Raw genomic sequence first — 19,662 nt, 5'->3', positions numbered from 1 at the left:
GGATGACTTGTGCATAAAGGCAGAGATAAAGCAGTCGCAAAGCTAAGCGATGTAACGCATAAACAATTTCGTAACATCATCATGAGTGAAATCGACGACATGAGCTCCAAGTTGGATGGATTATCGAGAAAAGATTTGCTAGCAAGTATCAGCTTCTTTAGAGAAGGAATCGAGTTGTTGTATGAAAGATTTGACGAGATAAGGTCAAAGAGTGAGTTTGGCGCGGATACAGCACAAGCGACTTGTGCAGAAGTTGTGTCGCTCACTGAAAGATTGCGAAATTTAGAATTTACTGAATCTGCCACAAGAAAGCTTTCTACTGCGAAGAAGAGATTCGAACGTGCCCGTGAAATGGCAACAATAGCATTTTCAAATGAAGCACTATCAACAACTGACTGCATTTTAGCAATACAGTACCGAGTGATGACAACAGTACTAGAGGCAATAGACAATCTATCGGATGCTGTAGCACCGTGTAAAGTATGTATTAAAGAGCTAAACGGTCTTCCAACGGTTCAGCAAAGCTTTAAAGTACAGCTCAAGACAGGAATCAGTGCAGTGATGGGTTTGTTTTACCAAGAAGAACGAGTAAAAATCATTTCCGGTGTCTGTCGCGTCAATCGTGTCGCCTTCGATGTCACACAAGCGATATGCAGCAGAGGGCTTCTACTCCTGGAGTGGCCTAATGTCGATACAGGAGATGAGAAAGTTGACTTACTGCATGACAGGAGACTGGCTCTATTACTACGTGAACAAGGTATGGAGCAGTGTGATCTATCATGGACAATTGGTCAGGATGGTGAAAAGGAGCACAGGATAAAAAATCCACTAGATATCGCTACTAACTCAAGCGGGCAATATATTGTAGCCGACTATGACTTGACAATCAAGGTGTTTGACAATAGTGGCAAATTTGTGAAGTGTTTCAGACTTCCTCCTTTTATTGATGACAATGGTAAAGAGCTATCTACGGAAAACTGGAAGGTTAAACTGGCGACAGACATAAACGACAACATTTATGTGCTGGTTGAAGAAAAGAACCATCAGCGTTGGATTTTTAAGTTCGATAAATCCGCTGACCAGTATCACAAGTTTCGCGAGAGGACAATGGACCTCGAGTGCAATCTGTGTAAACTGTCAGTTAGTGATAGTGGCAAAGTGATGGTATTGAAAGGCAATTATACAAAGGACTATCATTTTGTGGATCTATACGAGACTGATGGCCAGTTTGTTTGCAGTTTTGGAGAACAAAATTTGAAGAGCCCGCGAGACATCAGCACTGTAAGTGATGGCAGAGTTATGGTGGTGGACCAAACGCCTTCCCATTGTGTACACATATTTAGCGAACTCGGTGATCATCTAAGTAAGTTTGATCTCAAAGGGTTTGTTCACTTTCCAAACATTGCATTTCACAGGGAAAGTCAACAAGTCGTCTTGGCTAGTACTGACGGTGAAAAAGAGCTCCTCTGTATTGGAATATACACCAAAGATGGTGAGTTTGTACGAAGCGTTTTTATCTACAAAAGTGGCTATTTGCTGCGTAAGATTGCAGTGAGCACTGAAGGACGCATTGCAGCTCTAGGTCTAGGACTTTCATACGTCAAGCTAGAGTCCGGCGTCATGGATTATAAAATAGGATATCGATTGATTGTTCTATAAAACAGATGCAAATGTTCTTGACTTGTTTCCACGTTCATTTTGCGGAATCAACTCAGGCCTGAGGAAATAACCCCCTTACTTTCTCTTGATTGGGGCGTAAAGTTTTGAACAATCCTACTTTCAAGAGAGGTCTACTGCAAAGTGTATAATCTGATTTCGTCTTTTTTCTGGATTGTTTGCTATGTGGGTTTTCTTTTTTTCCTTAAGAAATTACTTATAAAACAGTTTAACACATAATACGTTTTAGGTAAGACACAGAATCATATACCTTGTTGGCGAGTTTTTCACTTTATGTCTTTTTAGACCCTGAAACATACTCAAACGAATGTAATGTAGTTTCGGTTTTTCTTGGTGAACAAATCATATCAATTTAGGAATTTTTTTCTTTTGTAACAATCTCATTCATGGTTCTAGGCTAATCATCACTGACCCTCAACCTCATGATTTTAAGTATGTTTTTTTCCAAGATGTGATTATTAATTCACGATTGTAGCTTCCAATCATTTTTTATACCGAGATAAAACTAGCATGTAGCGGATATATTTGTCTATTCTCATTACACATTTTTGTCGGATGACGTGAGGTTATTGTAAGGAGGAGCTGAATGTGATTCCCTTCTGTTAGTGAAAGGGCTGATAGACAGTTTTCTTTGGGTATATGTGTATGATTTGATATTTTAATAAGCGTGTTCATAGACCCTGTATAATTTCAGCCGTGGCATTCACCGTAATGATTCGATTTAGCGCTCGGGGCGCTTATTTACTTTTGGTACCTCAAAGGAGGGCGCTCATTCGAGGGAAGGCGGTAATTAGGGACAGGGCGCTTATCAAGGACAGGGCGCTTACCGATATTTCTTTTTTGGAAAAAGCAGAATGAGCAAAACAAAGCTTTAATGATTTTATTTGAAGAGAACCAAGAAGACTGGAAAAGGACTTGTTGTCTCTTGATCCTTCCTGACTAGAGCGACCAGCCTAGCAATCGCTGCCCTGCGTTCACCTTATTCTCTGTTTTCCCGTAGAGGGTCACATTTATGACGAGATCATTCGTTTGGAGGAACTGTGCACTCACGTGGACATAATATAAATGAAAGACTGAGACGAAGACCACTGTTTTTGCAATGAGGCTTTAAGTGAGAAATCAAAGGAAGATGAACCCCCACAGTTGATCTCAACAGTGCTATAACTAAAGCAGAATAGGGGTAGCCTTTACTGCAGGCGTCTTATGAGGGCGAGTTAACGTTAACTAGCTCGCGATCGTTTATTCAACCGGCCGTGTTTTGTTTGATGCAGGGAGGGGGGCGGGGAAATCTTCACTCTTCCACCCCCACCCTCTTCTTATTTTTGACCGTCGACCGCCCCCTTGGTACAAATTTCTTTTCCTCCCCAGTCTTATAAACAGGTTTAGACCTTTATACCCTTAGAGTGACTAGCATCTAATTTCTCTTTACAGTATCAACCCTTACATTAGGGTCTTGAGAATAAAGGAAATGGTCTCCAGGGAAGGAATCTTTTGATTAGCAAACAAATTCTCCTTGTCAGCACATTGGGAAATATATAAAGAACAGTGAGGAGAATTTTCATACTAATGTGAAAGGTTAAGCAGTTTGGCGCAAAAGTCGTAGAGCAGATTCCAGACCGTTGGGAAGGCAGGTAAACTAAAACAATCCCCCTTCCAAGAGAACTTTAAATATTTTCCGCAGTTCTTGTCAACTGGGACAGAGTAAGAGGAATCTCGTAAATCTTCAGATGTCGTGTAACACCCACGTGTCATAAGACAGACCGCTGAAGTCAAGCTTTCTAATTTGAAATGATTGTTTACTGATACATGGATTCAAGTTCTTCAAATTATGGATGACGCTATATTCTTCTGTTCTATTTTTGAAATGATGGTTACTTATAAATTTACTTAGGTTCTTCAAATTGAGGTTAACTCCATATCCTCCTGTCCTCCTTTTGCGAAGAAAAATCGTGGGGAAGAATTCTCATGGACATTTTTGAGATTTCAATATAACTCCTTTTCTGCTAAGTTTCTCCATCACTTAATCAACGATCCGTGTTTCCTTCGGATAAGACAGAATTTCCTTTAGAAGAAGCTCTGAATCGTGTAGGGGCGGTCAACAAACTCACATTAAAATCTTTGTACTATTTTAAGAATGTATGCATGACAAGCGATATGGCTACGAGATCATTATAAGTAGACAAAAGATTTTTATTCTTCTAACGCGTGTGCGAGGTCGTTCTGATTGCAGAGAACGATTTCAGAGAACGCCGCCGAGTTTTCTCAAAAAATGCGGAGGAACAAGAATTTGTTAGGATAAACGGCTTCGAATCCCGTTGGTCTGACTTTTCATCAGATACCGGCAATCTATTGTGGGTAGCAAGTACCACCTTTGATAAAGGGAAAGAGGTAAAGATGATAGGAAGAGCAAGAATCTTACTCACAAGTGAATAAAATGTAGGTTACAAATGGAAATGTAAACAAAGTTCCGTTTAGCGTGAATGCCTATAAGGGGGGCCGTAGACTAAAGTTTTCAATTGCAAGGAATGGGATTGTCAGTAAACCAAATAATTACGAAACAGGTAAACGATTAAATGAAAACACTTTTGATGATGCATTTCGGGAACAATTGATAAGGAGCTAACATTCATTTCCCATTTAAAGCGTGAGCAGTGAGCGAAGCGAAGGCGTGCACCCACCCCCCGGCGTTATTTCCCACAAATGGCTCACAGGATCTTGGGTGGAAGAAAATTAGACTGAAATGGAGTACTCAAAACTATAGTTTGATCACGTTCTGCAATTCACAGTGTTTCGAAAGTTACCTGACTTATCAACAATTTAACAGACATACGCTAAAATGGTAGGTTTTAACTGTAAGTCCGTTTTGACAATCTTTCCATAATTTGCCGTTTTTGAACAGCTCAAAATTTAAAGACACGTCACAAAACATCTTTCAGCTATGAACGGCACCGTGCTATCACGATACAAAGCCTAGTGAACGATTTCGATGAATTTAAAAGTCCACAAGGAAGAGAAAAAGTAGATGACAAATCACTTATAACATTACGAATACGTTGTGCAAATACTTGACTGCCACTCTGATTTGGGCAACGTTGGAGACTCCTTAACTAAGTGGAAAACTAAGTGGGTAGGTAAACAAGGAAATGAGGCTGATGATTGCTGAACCTAAAGCTGGCGAGATAACATCTCCATTGTATGTTAAGAAATATATCCCAATTACGAGAAAAGCTCAAATGATTTACAAATGATAACGACAATGACGAAGGTAATGATTCAACCTTTCCCGCTTTTTTTTCTTCCAAAGGCTCAACGAGTCATTTTACGTCTTGAATGTGATCTAATAAATGAGGGCAAAATTCTGTTTCTTCAATTTATTTTACTTTCAAGCAACAGCTCCCCAGCAGGATACCTAAGTATTAACTGAACACCACATCAAAAATATCTTGAGCAGAGAGTTTCCGGGATGAAAACATCTTATCCATTATGGTCAACCTTATGCTCTCGTAACATCCAATCACTCGTGTATGTAAGAGCACTATGTCTGTTTTTATGTGTAAGTTAATACCCACATCATTTCCCTTCACCATTTCTTTAAAATAAAATATTAAACTTGAGAAAAAGGCTCTGTCAACCAGCTGATGTTCCTTAATAACTCTTCATCACTACCGTAAAACTTAAAACCTTGATTCAATATCCCGTACCTCAAAAGCTTAATGCAGTTATTTTTCAATTTTCAAAGACTGGAAAAAACAGAAGCTTCAATCAATCTTGGATTATTTTCTTGTGCTAGCGCCTTAATAGGAAAGTTCTAATTCTTCGCGTTCAGTAACCTTCTGCCTGCCGTCCCATCACAGCACTATATGCGGCATCATTAACGTTTAAAGCTGCTGGCTCATTAGTAAGATGTCATACTATTAATTCTTAACTTGATCACCTGCAATGCCTCTAAGGATGGCCAATCCTAAACCATCTTCATTTCCTAGAAAAGTGCTGCTGAGTTTTTCTATAACTCGGCAAACTAGCATTCAGTGGTTATTCAGTCTTACTAAAGACAGGTTTAAAATCTCTTCAGTAATAATCCCTTTTCGACTAACAGCTGATTGAAGAGCCAGTTCTGTCATTCCGTACTACAAAATGAGAAAAATATAGGCGCAGGCACCCTTACACATATCAAATCTTTTCGACAGTCCTGTTTGAGTTAGATCAGTGAGTAACCTCAAGAACCGAACTTAAATATCAGAACTATTTGTAAGTTACAATTGTTTGTTTGCTGTTGTCGCTGTTCCGCATATTTTTTTCGTCAGTTTTTGAGATTATTCAGCGTCTAAATATAAGAGGTATGCTTGAGCTGGAGAAGTAGAAGAGATAACAGGATTTTAAGGATTAATACGATTCTTTAGCTACCTTGAAATAATAATAATAATAATAATGATGATAATAATAATAATAATAATAAAAACATCAAAAAAGGAAAAAAATATTTCTTATTTGTTCCGGGTCAATAGCGATGTAAAAATTACGAAAAAGAAAAAAACAATTACGCGAAAAGTGAGTGCTTTTTATTAGTCGGTTAGCCATCACAGAAATTATTTCTGTGATGCCGGAAAATTATTTTAAATATGTTTTTTTCCCCTTCAACTTTTGGATGACTATAAAACTTGGTTAAAGTAAGCAAAATTAGGTAATTTTTTTAAAGATACGGCTTCCAGAATGCAAAAATAAGTAAGATATAGCCTTTTAGAAAAATGGGCACGAACTTGTGAAACACCCTTTATACGAATATCCAGCTCAAACATCCTTCAGTGGTTCAAGTCCAGGTCAAGTCCAAGTGTAAATGAGTTTGAAGCTACTTGTGATGATTGTCAGCGGACAGAGCCTCCGGAATGTGAGGACTGGAACCTAGGGACGTCACAGAAAAGGGGGAATATAGACTTAATTCAAAAGAAATTTCACTGCAAAGTTGAAAAATCCTCACTTGCGAAGCGTCATACTGTACCATGCTGGTTTAAGATGTCGTAACAATACGTTTGTAATTAGGTCGGGAAAAAAATATACAAACAAAGAAGGGTGAATCATTTTGGGAATGGGGAAAGTTATCAGAGATATTTTTCACAACTCAAAAATCTTGAGGGGCCTTTCAAGAGGGGTCCATGGGGTACTGGGGGCCAGGGATAGAATTTATCCTCAGGATGCATCCCTAATATGTGTCCCCGGAAACAGCTCATCGACGTACCAGTCTTATCCAGAATTCTCCCGCGGTTCTCCTTTCTTTTCTCGTGCGTCAGGTGCAGGGGTCCCTGCACTAAAGAGTACACGTCGTAAGTCACGTTATCACTCAGCTCACGTTTCCCTCGGCCACTTGAAGGACATTTCATCGAGCATTTGGAACCTGGGTTGGTTGCATTGCATACAGTCACTTGGCAGTGGACGAAAACAAAGGGATGAGCAGCAATGAACTTAAAGGCTTCCACGCTGAACTGCTGAGCACGAGAAGAAGGCGATGAATGATATTTTACTGTTACGTCACTTGGGCAGCTAAAGTAAAGCAAATTTCCTTGATCAAGGTGAAATTATACCTAAGAATATCCTTAACAAAAGTTTTTTTTTTTAACTTATGTTGATCATCATGGAATTCAAGATTACGAAGTGTGTCCAATTTTTCTTACTTGTAACTAACTATTAGTTGCTTAGGAAAACGTCTCAAGTAACCGCAAAATAAACCAAGAGTAATTTTTCAAAAGGAGTAGAAATTAAGTGTCCAAAACATTTATTACTAAACATACCCTTTCTTTATAAACTCATATTTCAGAGAATTCTTTTGATCCTGGGTGGGCGTGGCATAACATCGATCAGCCCTGACTGACAGCTTTTTGTCATCTGTTGCCACGGATACCTCAAAGTACAATCGTCTGTGCAGCTCCACAGCAACAGGGAAATCAACTTTTGTGTAAGGATTCACAAATGCCTTGTTGTGAAACATTCTCAACGACAGTGTCAAGTTCCCTTTGGCCTTTTCTCGAAGCTCAAGTGTTGTTTTAATTGGCGTCCAACCAAGCGATGAAACTATACCATGCGCTGAGTAATAGCAGCTGAACTGCACTTTTATGTCACGTACGCGTGTTACGGCACTTTTAGCGGCCACGGGTATTTTCAGTATGTTGGAGTAGATGATAGCTGTAGGTGTATACCTCCTGGCAGTTTTACAGCCCGTCAATGATGTTGTAACGCTAAGGTGGGTCCGTCCTTCTTTGCCTTTACATTTGGTGTCCAGGAGTCGAATATTCTTTAAATCAAGACCACGGAGGAGGGTCTTTGGGATGACAATGGTAATGGTTTTATCGCCGCAGAGGACATTTACTCCAGGAGCTTTTAGTGAAAATATACAAGTATAGTAGTATAAACATACAAAATTTTAGAATCGGATGGTACATACAATCTCGATTGGAAATATGTATAAACCAAAAAAAAAAACTGAAATAACTGATTCGAAACAAGTAAGTTGACACAAATTAGAACATAGGCATGCGTAGCATGCAAAAGTTAATTTTTTTGTTGTGTGGGTTGAGAGGCGACAGTTTGTATACTTAATGTTTTCAGTTTTGTAACTGAAAAGAGCATAACTTTCAAAAGAACGAAAATATCGCATCACTTCACCTTAAGAGAAAGACAGAAAAAACCTAATTTATCTGAACTCACAAATTTATTTTGTGGTCTATTACCTAAATATTTCTAAGTAAAAATGAAATCGGTGCCACGCTTACTGTTGTCTACTTCGCCGCTGTTGTTTAGTCTCGTCAGCCAACGCCCTCCATTTTCCGTTGGAGAGAGAGTGCGTTGCGTGACGAGACCAAATAACGGTTGCAAAAGAAACGCTTACCGCCGTCCCTCGAACATAGAGAAAATTATTCGTCTATAATAAGTTGCCTAAAAAAAAATTCCGCGTAATTTTACAACGAAAAGCAAATTGAAACTCTGTTTTACCTCTACTAGACCATAACCAAAGATATATTGCGATCTCGAATAAGTGAAGATACACTGAACAAGAGAAAACGATAATATTTCAAAGAGGGCTCCTTGATTAGTTGTTGCCCATCTAGACTTTGCCCTGTGTGTGAAAAATAAGTAATAAAATGCAGGTTGTTTTAAAAGGAATTAACAAGCGATTGGGCTAAGTTCAAGGTAGCTAAAGGCGAATTGTATTCGTAGAAAAAGTCAAAACGCGGGAGTAATGGAAATGATGGAAACTAAAGGCCCACCTAAATGTGGGACATCAGAGCGGCACCACCAGACAATAGATTCTCATAGATTAGAGCCCAGCTGTTCTAAGGCCGATTAGCACGAACCCAGGGTTAAATTTTAATCTTGTATCTTTATTACTTTGTTCAAATGCCCTTTTGGATAATTTTCTCTATTCTTTTTAGAGCATCCAATCTTAAGATTGTACACAAATTACATTAAAATGAATTTTTTTTAAAGCTTTCAGATTTGAAATCAGTTTTCACATTAACCCTGGGTTATCTTAACCCAGCTTTGAACAACCCGGCCCACGACTCACTACACTTTTTTTTTGGCTCTTGTGCGTGCAAGGTTAAGCAACCCAGGCCAGCCCAGCTCATACCCACTCCCAGCACCGGCGTAAGAGCAGGTGGCAAGAGAGTGCTGATTTCGCACTTACTTCGCTGTAAGACAGATCAATGCCTTTGTTGAGATCCTCCCCTTTTGGGGGCAAAGCTAGCTTTTCTTTGATCGACAGAGTGGGCGTGCTTGCAAGAGCATTCTTGCTGACCACATTATCCATAAGATACATGTTATAGGCAAACGTTTTAGCAATACTAAAGTCCTTGAACTTGAGGGAAAACAAGCGGGTGGTAAAACTAAAGGCTTTCCTCATCCTGTCATAAATTTCCTGTTCCATGTTGCGGCCAGCCCAGGACTGACTGACCGGCCACAAAAGGAAGACATTCTGGAATCTCCACTAAAGCTTAATAGCAACATTAAAAGAAGGTAAAAGAACAGTTAATGTGTATGTGTTTATGTGCTGAGGTATGTACTACGTATGTCTGAGGGTAGGTACATAATAGTTCTATTGAAAATTTAAAAGTTACACAAAATTTGGATCAAGCAGAAATTTTTTTTGTATGTCATAATGTAGCATCTAACAATCTAGAGATTCTTGCCATATCCATATTTCAGCATTACACTAGTTATAATCAAAACATGTGTTTCACCCTTCCATTTTTAAGTGCCAAATAAGTTCATGTAAGACAACAATCATACCTGCCGAGCAACCATACAGCTCCATTCTTAGTGATATATGACCGTACCATGCTGTTGGTCGAAGTTTGATGTAGCGAGCTTTGATGGGTGGGTTTAACTGGTGATAAACAATGCTGTCTCTGTCTTTATTTCCTTTGAATACCTACAAATACATGCAAGTAAAATTAATAATCAGTTACCACAGTCATGTCATTTTTTATGTCAGTTTCAACCCACATTTGAAATTGTAACATGTTGATTGCACTTGTTGTAAATATGCAAGAGAAAGTCAAAGGCTAAATATGTGGCATAATTAACTTTTTCCATAGCAGAATGCATGATCAGGGGCTTAGCCCCTTGGTATTTGCAGGTGACTAAATTAGGAAATACTTGCAACATATTTTAACTGTTACCTCAGTCTATACTGTGAAGACATAAGGATATGTTTTTAACAGTGTTAAACCAAGCAACTGCTTCTACATTTACCTTAGGTGAGCTCTGTCCCGGTACTTTGTAGTAGTAGAAGGTCACTCCATCTTCACTGTACTGCAGTTTGTATGCTGTTACCCACTGGCTGTGAGCATTCCTTCCCTGTGTTGCTATACTAGTTAATTTGGTGTAACTGCCAAGAGCCACCTGTATCCATTGATTTCCATTATTCTTCCCAGCTGACCATCCTCCTTGCTTGCCTCCACCAGCCTTGAAGTTTAATCTTCCCTGGATTGCTGCATGATTTCTATCCCATTCTGAAGATGCAGTGACCTGAGCGTCTTTTATGCGTCCACTCTCCAAACCAAGAGGTGCCGAACATTCTTTACAGAAATAAAGAAGGTAAAAGAACAGTCTATGTGTATGTGGTTATGTACTGAGGTAGGTAGGTATGTTTGAGGGTAGGTACATACAGTTCTAGTAAAAATTAAAAAATTACACAAAATTTGGATCAAGCAGAAATGTTCTACGCATCTCATAATGTAGTATCTAGCAATCTACAGTTTCTTGTTATATCCATTTCAGCATTATACTGGTTATAATCAAAACATGTGTTTCACCCTTCCATTTTTCAGTGCCAAATAAGTTCATATAAGACAACAATCATACCTGCTGAGCAACCATACAGCTCCATCCTTAGTGATATATGACCATACCATGCTGTTGGTCGAAGTTTGATGTAGCGAGCTTTGATGGGTGGGTTTAACTGGTGATAAACAATGCTGTCTCTGTCTTTATTTCCTTTGAATACCTACAAATACATGCAAGTAAAATTAATAATCAGTTACCACAGTCATGCCATTTTAAAGGTAGTTTAAAAATACATTTAAAATTATAACATGTTGATTGCACTAGCTGTAAATATGCAAGAGATAATCAAGAAACTCAAATTTTGAATGCCAGGCTAGATATGTAGTAGACTGCATGATCAGGGGCTTAGCTCCTTGGTATTTGCAGATGACTTAACTATGAAATACTTGCAACATATTATATAACAAGAATCTATACTGCGCAGACATAAAGATATGTTTTTAACAGTTTTAAACCAAGTAACTGCTTCTACATTTACCTTAGGCGAACTCTGTCCTGGTACTTTATAGTAGTAAAAGTTCACTCCATCTTCACTGTACTGCAGTTTGTATGCTGTTACCCACTGGCTATGAGCATTTCTTCCCTGCGTAGCTATACTTGTTAATTTGGTGTAACTGCCAAGAGCCACCTGTATCCATTGATTTCCATTATTCTTCCCTGCTGACCATCCCCCTTGCTTGCCTCCACCAGCCTTGAAGTTTAATCTTCCCTGGATTGCTGCATGATTTCTATCCCATTCTGAAGATGCAGTGACTTGAGCGTCTTTAATGCCTCCACTCTCCAAACCAAGAGGTGCTGAACATTCTTTACAGAAATAAGGAAGGAAAAAGAAGAGTTTATTTGTATGTGTTTACATACTGAGGTATGTAGGTATGTTTGAGGGTAGGTACATAATAGTTCTATTGAAAATTTAAAAGTTACACAAAATTTGGATCAAGCAGAAATTTTCTATGTATGTCATAATGTAGCATCTAACAATATACCAATTCTTGTTATATCCATGTTTCAGCATTATACTGGTTATAATCAAAACATGTGTTTCACCCCTCCATTCTTAAGTGCCAATTAAGTTCATGTAAGAGAACAATCTTACCTGCCGAGCAACCATACAGCTCCATCCTAAGTGATATATGACCGTACCATGCTGTTGGTCGAAGTTTGATGTAGCGAGCTTTGATGGGTGGGTTTAACTGGTGATAAACAATGCTGTCTCTGTCTTTATTTCCTTTGAATACCTACAAATACATGCAAGTAAAATTAATAATCAGTTACCACAGTCACGCCATTTTAAAAGGTAGTTTAAACTTACATTTAAAATTATAACATGTTGATTGCACTAGCTGTAAATATGCAAGAGAAAGTCAAGACACACCAATTTTTAATGCCAGGCTAGATATGTAGCATACTTAACTTTTTCCATAGTAAAATGCATGATCAGGGGCTTAGCCCCTTGGTGTTTGCAGATGACTTAATTATGAAATACTTGCAACATATTATAACTGTTACCTCTATACTGTGCAGACATAAGGATATGTTTTTAACAGTTTTAAACCAACTAACTGCTTCTACATTTACCTTAGGTGAGCTCTGTCCCGGTACTTTGTAGTAGTAGAAGGTCACTCCATCTTCACTGTACTGCAGTTTGTATGCTGTTACCCACTGGCTGTGAGCATTCCTTCCCTGTGTTGCTATACTTGTTAATTTGGTGTAACTGCCAAGAGCCACCTGTATCCATTGATTTCCATTATTCTTCCCTGCTGAACATCCTCCTTGCTTGCCACCACCAGCCTTGAAGTTCAATCTTCCCTGAATTGCTGCATGATTTCTATCCCATTCTGAAGATGCAGTGACCTGAGCATCTTTAATGCGTCCACTCTTCAAACCAAGAGGTGCCGAACATTCTTTACAGAAATAAAGAAGGTAAAAGAACAGTTTATGTGTATGTGTTTATGTACTGAGGTAGGTAGGTAAGTTTGAGGGTAGGTACATACAGTTCTAGCAAAAATTAAAAATTAGACAAAATTTGGATCAAGCAGAAATGTTCTACGCATCACATAATGTAGTATCTAACAATCTACAGTTTCTTGTTATATCCATTTCAGCATTATACTGGTTATAATCAAAACATGTGTTTCACCCATCCATTTTTCAGTGCCAAATAAGTTCATGTAAGACAACAATCTTACCTGCTGAGCAACCATACAGCTCCATCCTTAGTGATATATGACCATACCATGCTGTTGGTTGAAGTTTGATGTAGCGAGCTTTGATGGGTGGGTTTAACTGGTGATAAACAATGCTGTCTCTGTCTTTATTTCCTTTGAATACCTACAAATACATGCAAGTAAAATTAATAATCAGTTACCACAGTCATGCCATTTTAAAAGGTAGTTTAAACTTACATTTAAAATTATAACATGTTGATTGCACTAGCTGTAAATATGCAAGAGATAATCAAGAAACTCAAACTTTGAATGCCAGGCTAGATATGTGGCATAATCAACTTTTTCCATAGTAGACTGCATGATCAGGGGCTTAGCTCCTTGGTATTTGCAGATGACTTAATTATGAAATACTTGCAACATATTATAACTGTTACCTCAGTCTATACTGTGCAGACATACAGATATGTTTTTAACAGTTTTAAACCAAGCAACTGCTTCTACATTTACCTTAGGTGAACTCTGTCCTGGTACTTTATAGTAGTAAAAGTTCACTCCATCTTCACTGTACTGCAGTTTGTATGCTGTTACCCACTGGCTGTGAGCATTCCTTCCCTGTGTTGCTATACTTGTTAATTTGGTGTAACTGCCAAGAGCCACCTGTATCCATTGATTTCCATTATTCTTCCCTGCTGACCATCCTCCTTGCTTGCCTCCACCAGCCTTGAAGTTTAATCTTCCCTGGATTGCTGCATGATTTCTATCCCATTCTGAAGATGCAGTGACCTGAGCGTCTTTAATGCGTCCACTCTCCAAACCAAGAGGTGCCAAACATTCTTTACAGAAATACAGAAAGTAAAAGAACAGTCTATGTGTATCTGTTTATGTACTGAGGTATGTAGGTATGTTTGAGGGTAGGTACATACAGTTCCAGTAAAAATTAAAAAATTAGACACAATTTGGATCAAGCAGAAATGTTCTACACACCTCATCATGTAGCATCTAACAATCTACAGTTTCTTGTTATATCCATTTCAGCATTATACTGGTTATAATCAAAACATGTGTTTCATCCATCCATTTTTCAGTGCCAAATAAGTTCATATAAGACAACAATCATACCTGCTGAGCAACCATACAGCTCCATCCTTAGTGATATATGACCATACCATGCTGTTGGTTGAAGTTTGATGTAGCGAGCTTTGATGGGTGGGTTTAACTGGTGATAAACAATGCTGTCTCTGTCTTTATTTCCTTTGAATACCTACAAATACATGCAAGTAAAATTAATAATCAGTTACCACAGTCATGCCATTTTAAAAGGTAGTTTAAACTTACATTTAAAATTATAACATGGTGATTGCACTAGCTGTAAATATACAAGAGATAATCAAGAAACTTAAACTTTGAATGCCAGGCTAGATATGTGGCATAATCATTTTTTTCCATAGTAGAATGCATGATCAGGGGCTTAGCTCCTTGATATTTGCAGATGACTTAATTATGAAATACTTGCAACATATTATAACTGTTACCTCAGTCTATACTGTGCAGAATAAAGATATGTTTTCAACAGTTTTAAACCAAGTAACTGCTTGTACATTTACCTTAGGTGAACTCTGTCCTGGTACTTTATAGTAGTAAAAGTTCACTCCATCTTCACTGTACTGCAGTTTGTATGCTGTTACCCACTGGCTGTGAGCATTCCTTCCCTGTGTTGCTATACTTGTTAATTTGGTGTAACTGCCAAGAGCCACCTGTATCCATTGATTTCCATTATTCTTCCCTGCTGACCATCCCCCTTGCTTGCCTCCACCAGCCTTGAAGTTCAATCTTCCCTGAATTGCTGCATGATTTCTATCCCATTCTGAAGATGCAGTGACTTGAGCGTCTTTAATGCCTCCACTCTCCAAACCAAGAGGTGCTTTACATTCTTTACAGAAATAAGGAAGGAAAAAGAAGAGTTTATTTGTATGTGTTTACATACTGAGGTATGTAGGTATGTTTGAGGGTAGGTACATAATAGTTCTATTGAAAATTTAAAAGTTACACAAAATTTGGATCAAGCAGAAATTTTCTATGTATGTCATAATGTAGCATCTAACAATATACCAATTCTTGTTATATCCATGTTTCAGCATTATACTGGTTATAATCAAAACATGTGTTTCACCCTTCCATTCTTAAGTGCCAATTAAGTTCATGTAAGAGAACAATCTTACCTGCTGAGCAACCATACAGCTCCATCCTAAGTGATATATGACCGTACCATGCTGTTGGTCGAAGTTTGATGTAGCGAGCTTTGATGGGTGGGTTTAACTGGTGATAAACAATGCTGTCTCTGTCTTTATTTCCTTTGAATACCTACAAATACATGCAAGTAAAATTAATAATCAGTTACCACAGTCATGCCATTTTAAAAGGTAGTTTAAACTTACATTTAAAATTATAACATGTTGATTGCACTAGCTGTAAATATGCAAGAGAAAGTCAAGACACACCAATTTTTAATGCCAGGCTAGATATGTAGCATACTTAACTTTTTCCATAGTAGAATGCATGATCAGGGGCTTAGCCCCTTGGTATTTGCAGATGACTTAATTACGAAATACTTGCAACATATTATAACTGTTACCTCTATACTGTGCAGACATAAGGATATGTTTTTAACAGTTTTAAACCACGTAACTGCTTCTACATTTACCTTAGGTGAGCTCTGTCCCGGTACTTTGTAGTAGTAGAAGGTCACTCCATCTTCACTGTACTGCAGTTTGTATGCTGTTACCCACTGGCTGTGAGCATTCCTTCCCTGTGTTGCTATACTTGTTAATTTGGTGTAACTGCCAAGAGCCACCTGTATCCATTGATTTCCATTATTCTTCCCTGCTGACCATCCTCCTTGCTTGCCTCCACCAGCCTTGAAGTTCAATCTTCCCTGGATTGCTGCATGATTTCTATCCCATTCTGAAGATGCAGTGACCTGAGCGTCTTTAATGCGTCCACTCTTCAAACCAAGAGGTGCCGAACATTCTTTACAGAAATAAAGAAGGTAAAAGAACAGTTTATGTGTATGTGTTTATGTACTGAGGTACGTAGGTATGTTTGAGGGTAGGTACATACAGTTCTAGCAAAAATTAAAAATTAGACAAAATTTGGATCAAGCAGAAATGTTCTACGCATCTCATAATGTAGTATCTAACAATCTACAGTTTCTTGTTCTATCCATTTCAGCATTATACTGGTTATAATCAAAACATGTGTTTCACCCTTCCATTTTTCAGTGCCAAATAAGTTCATATAAGACAACAATCATACCTGCTGAGCAACCATACAGCTCCATCCTTAGTGATATATGACCATACCATGCTGTTGGTCGAAGTTTGATGTAGCGAGCTTTGATGGGTGGGTTTAACTGGTGATAAACAATGCTGTCTCTGTCTTTATTTCCTTTGAATACCTACAAATACATTCAAGTAAAATTAATAATCAGTTACCACAGTCATGCCATTTTAAAAGGTAGTTTAAACTTACATTTAAAATTATAACATGTTGATTGCACTAGCTGTAAATATGCAAGAGATAATCAAGAAACTCAAACTTTGAATGCCAGGCTAGATATGTGGCATAATCAACTTTTTCCATAGTAGACTGCATGATCAGGGGCTTAGCTCCTTGGTATTTGCAGATGACTTAATTATGAAATACTTGCAACATATTATAACTGTTACCTCAGTCTATACTGTGCAGACATAAAGATATGTTTTTAACAGTTTTAAACCAAGCAACTGCTTCTACATTTACCTTAGGTGAACTCTGTCCTGGTACTTTATAGTAGTAAAAGTTCACTCCATCTTCACTGTACTGCAGTTTGTATGCTGTTACCCACTGGCTGTGAGCATTCCTTCCCTGTGTTGCTATACTTGTTAATTTGGTGTAACTGCCAAGAGCCACCTGTATCCATTGATTTCCATTATTCTTCCCAGCTGACCATCCTCCTTGCTTGCCTCCACCAGCCTTGAAGTTTAATCTTCCCTGGATTGCTGCATGATTTCTATCCCATTCTGAAGATGCAGTGACCTGAGCGTCTTTAATGCGTCCACTCTCCAAACCAAGAGGTGCCAAACATTCTTTACAGAAATACAGAAGGTAAAAGAACAGTCTATGTGTATCTGTTTATGTACTGAGGTATGTAGGTATGTTTGAGGGTAGGTACATACAGTTCCAGTAAAAATTAAAAAATTAGACACAATTTGGATCAAGCAGAAATGTTCTACACACCTCATTATGTAGTAAGTAACAATCTACAGTTTCTTGTTATATCCATTTCAGCATTATACTGGTTATAATCAAAACATGTGTTTCATCCATCCATTTTTCAGTGCCAAATAAGTTCATATAAGACAACAATCATACCTGCTGAGCAACCATACAGCTCCATCCTTAGTGATATATGACCATACCATGCTGTTGGTCGAAGTTTGATGTAGCGAGCTTTGATGGGTGGATTTAACTGGTGATAAACAATGCTGTCTCTGTCTTTATTTCCTTTGAATACCTACAAATACATTCAAGTAAAATTAATAATCAGTTACCACAGTCATGCCATTTTAAAAGGTAGTTTAAACTTACATTTAAAATTATAACATGGTGATTGCACTAGCTGTAAATATACAAGAGATAATCAAGAAACTCAAACTTTGAATGCCAGGCTAGATATGTGGCATAATCATTTTTTCCATAGTAGAATGCATGATCAGAGGCTTAGCTCCTTGATATTTGCAGATGACTTAATTATGAAATACTTGCAACATATTATAACTGTTACCTCAGTCTATACTGTGCAGACATAAAGATATGTTTTTAACAGTTTTAAACCAAGCAACTGCTTCTACATTTACCTTAGGTGAACTCTGTCCCGGTACTTTGTAGTAGTAGAAGGTCACTCCATCTTCACTGTACTGCAGTTTGTATGCTGTTACCCACTGGCTGTGAGCATTCCTTCCCTGTGTTGCTATACTTGTTAATTTGGTGTAACTGCCAAGAGCCACCTGTATCCATTGATTTCCATTATTTTTCCCAGCTGACCATCCTCCTTGCTTGCCTCCACCAGCCTTGAAGTTCAATCTTCCCTGGATTGCTGCATGATTTCTATCCCATTCTGAAGATGCAGTGACTTGAGCATCTTTAATGCGTCCACTCTCCAAACCAAGAGGTGCCGAACATTCTTTACAGAAATAAGAAGGTAAAAGAACAGTCTATGTGTATGTGTTTATGTACTGAGGTATGTAGGTATGTAGGTATGTTTGAGGGTAGGTACATACAGTTCGATTGAAAACTTAGAAGTTACACAAAATTTGGATCAAGGGAAAATTTTTTTTGTATGTCATAATGTAGTATCTAACAATCTACAGTTTCTTGCCATATTCATATTTCAGCATTATACTAGTTATAACCAAAACATGTGTTTCACCCTTCCATTTTTCAGTGCCAAATAAGTTCATGTAAGACAATTATCTTACCTGCTGAGCAACCATACAGCTCCATCCTTAGTGATATATGACCGTACCATGCTGTTGGTCGAAGTTTGATGTAGAGAGCTTTGATGGGTGGGTTTAACTGGTGATAAACAATGCTGTCTCTGTCTTTATTTCCTTTGAATACCTACAAATACATGGAAGTAAAATTAATAATCAGTTACCACAGTCATGCCATTTTTGATGTCAGTTTCAACTTGCATTTATTAGTCAACTTAGTATCTTTCCTTCGTCTGAAGAACTTACACGGCCACCTAAATATGGTTCTGATAACAAGATACGTCATTCAATAACTCGACTTAATGCATGTATGAAGCTGCTTCGGCTAATATATTTCACCACGTATGTTTGTGCTGCCAGTTGCATCGTTCTCTGTGGTGATGTGGAGCTTAGTCCTGGACCTATTGCAGTTAGCGATACACCAAAGTGTCCTCTCTGTCTCAAAATTACAAAAACAGATGATGCTTGTCTTCCCTGTACTTCATGCAAGAAGGATTTTCATCTAATGAGTCTTGGTCCTGATTTTGACTCTTCAGGCCACTGTCATATGAGCAGCTCTGATAACAACATGTCACTTGATGATCTTAGTGAAGATGAGATTGATCTTCCTTTAAAACTTCAAGAAATTGTCAATAATCGTGGCTTGAAATTGATACATCAGAACATTTAAAGCCTACCATGGAAAATCGACCAACTATGCCTTCTGTTAAGGAAACTCAAATCTAGTATTCACATCTTTGGGCACACTGAAACTTGGTGAAAGCACTCAATTCCTGACAATGAATTATCAATTCCTGGTTATAAACTGTTTAGAAAGGACAGACAGGGGAAAGGTGGAGGCGTAGCAATATGTTCGCAATGATGTTATGGTTGACAGAAGAGAAGACCTTGAAAGGCCCGACATAGAAGGCCTTTGGCTTGAAGTTTCCCTTCCAAAGTCGCATAGTTTACTA

General features: G+C 38.2%; 1 protein-coding gene across 1 annotated transcript; it reads right to left on the bottom strand.

Annotated features, from left to right (window-relative positions):
• Positions 1-5,045: 5,045 nt before the first annotated feature.
• On the bottom strand, positions 5,046-19,075 carry LOC131768849 (uncharacterized). Its single transcript, XM_066173496.1, has 20 exons — positions 19,049-19,075; positions 18,695-18,836; positions 18,277-18,399; positions 18,074-18,186; positions 17,589-17,730; positions 16,977-17,302; positions 16,491-16,632; positions 14,783-15,108; positions 14,298-14,439; positions 13,686-14,011; positions 13,200-13,341; positions 12,589-12,914; positions 12,107-12,248; positions 11,492-11,817; positions 11,032-11,173; positions 10,420-10,745; positions 9,955-10,096; positions 7,461-8,043; positions 6,911-7,212; positions 5,046-6,576 (listed from the first exon to the last, which is right to left on the bottom strand). Exons 1-20 carry the CDS (start codon positions 19,073-19,075, stop codon positions 6,524-6,526), a joined length of 4,293 nt encoding a protein of 1,430 aa, XP_066029593.1. The 3' UTR covers positions 5,046-6,523.
• Between the last annotated feature and the right edge of the window lie 587 nt (positions 19,076-19,662).

The sequence above is a fragment of the Pocillopora verrucosa genome, chromosome 10 (assembly GCF_036669915.1).
Source record: "Pocillopora verrucosa isolate sample1 chromosome 10, ASM3666991v2, whole genome shotgun sequence".
In the NCBI taxonomy this organism is placed as follows: Eukaryota; Metazoa; Cnidaria; class Anthozoa; order Scleractinia; family Pocilloporidae; genus Pocillopora; species Pocillopora verrucosa.
Note: the sequence above shows the minus strand (reverse complement) of the source record. Positions and strands in the feature narration are given on the sequence as shown.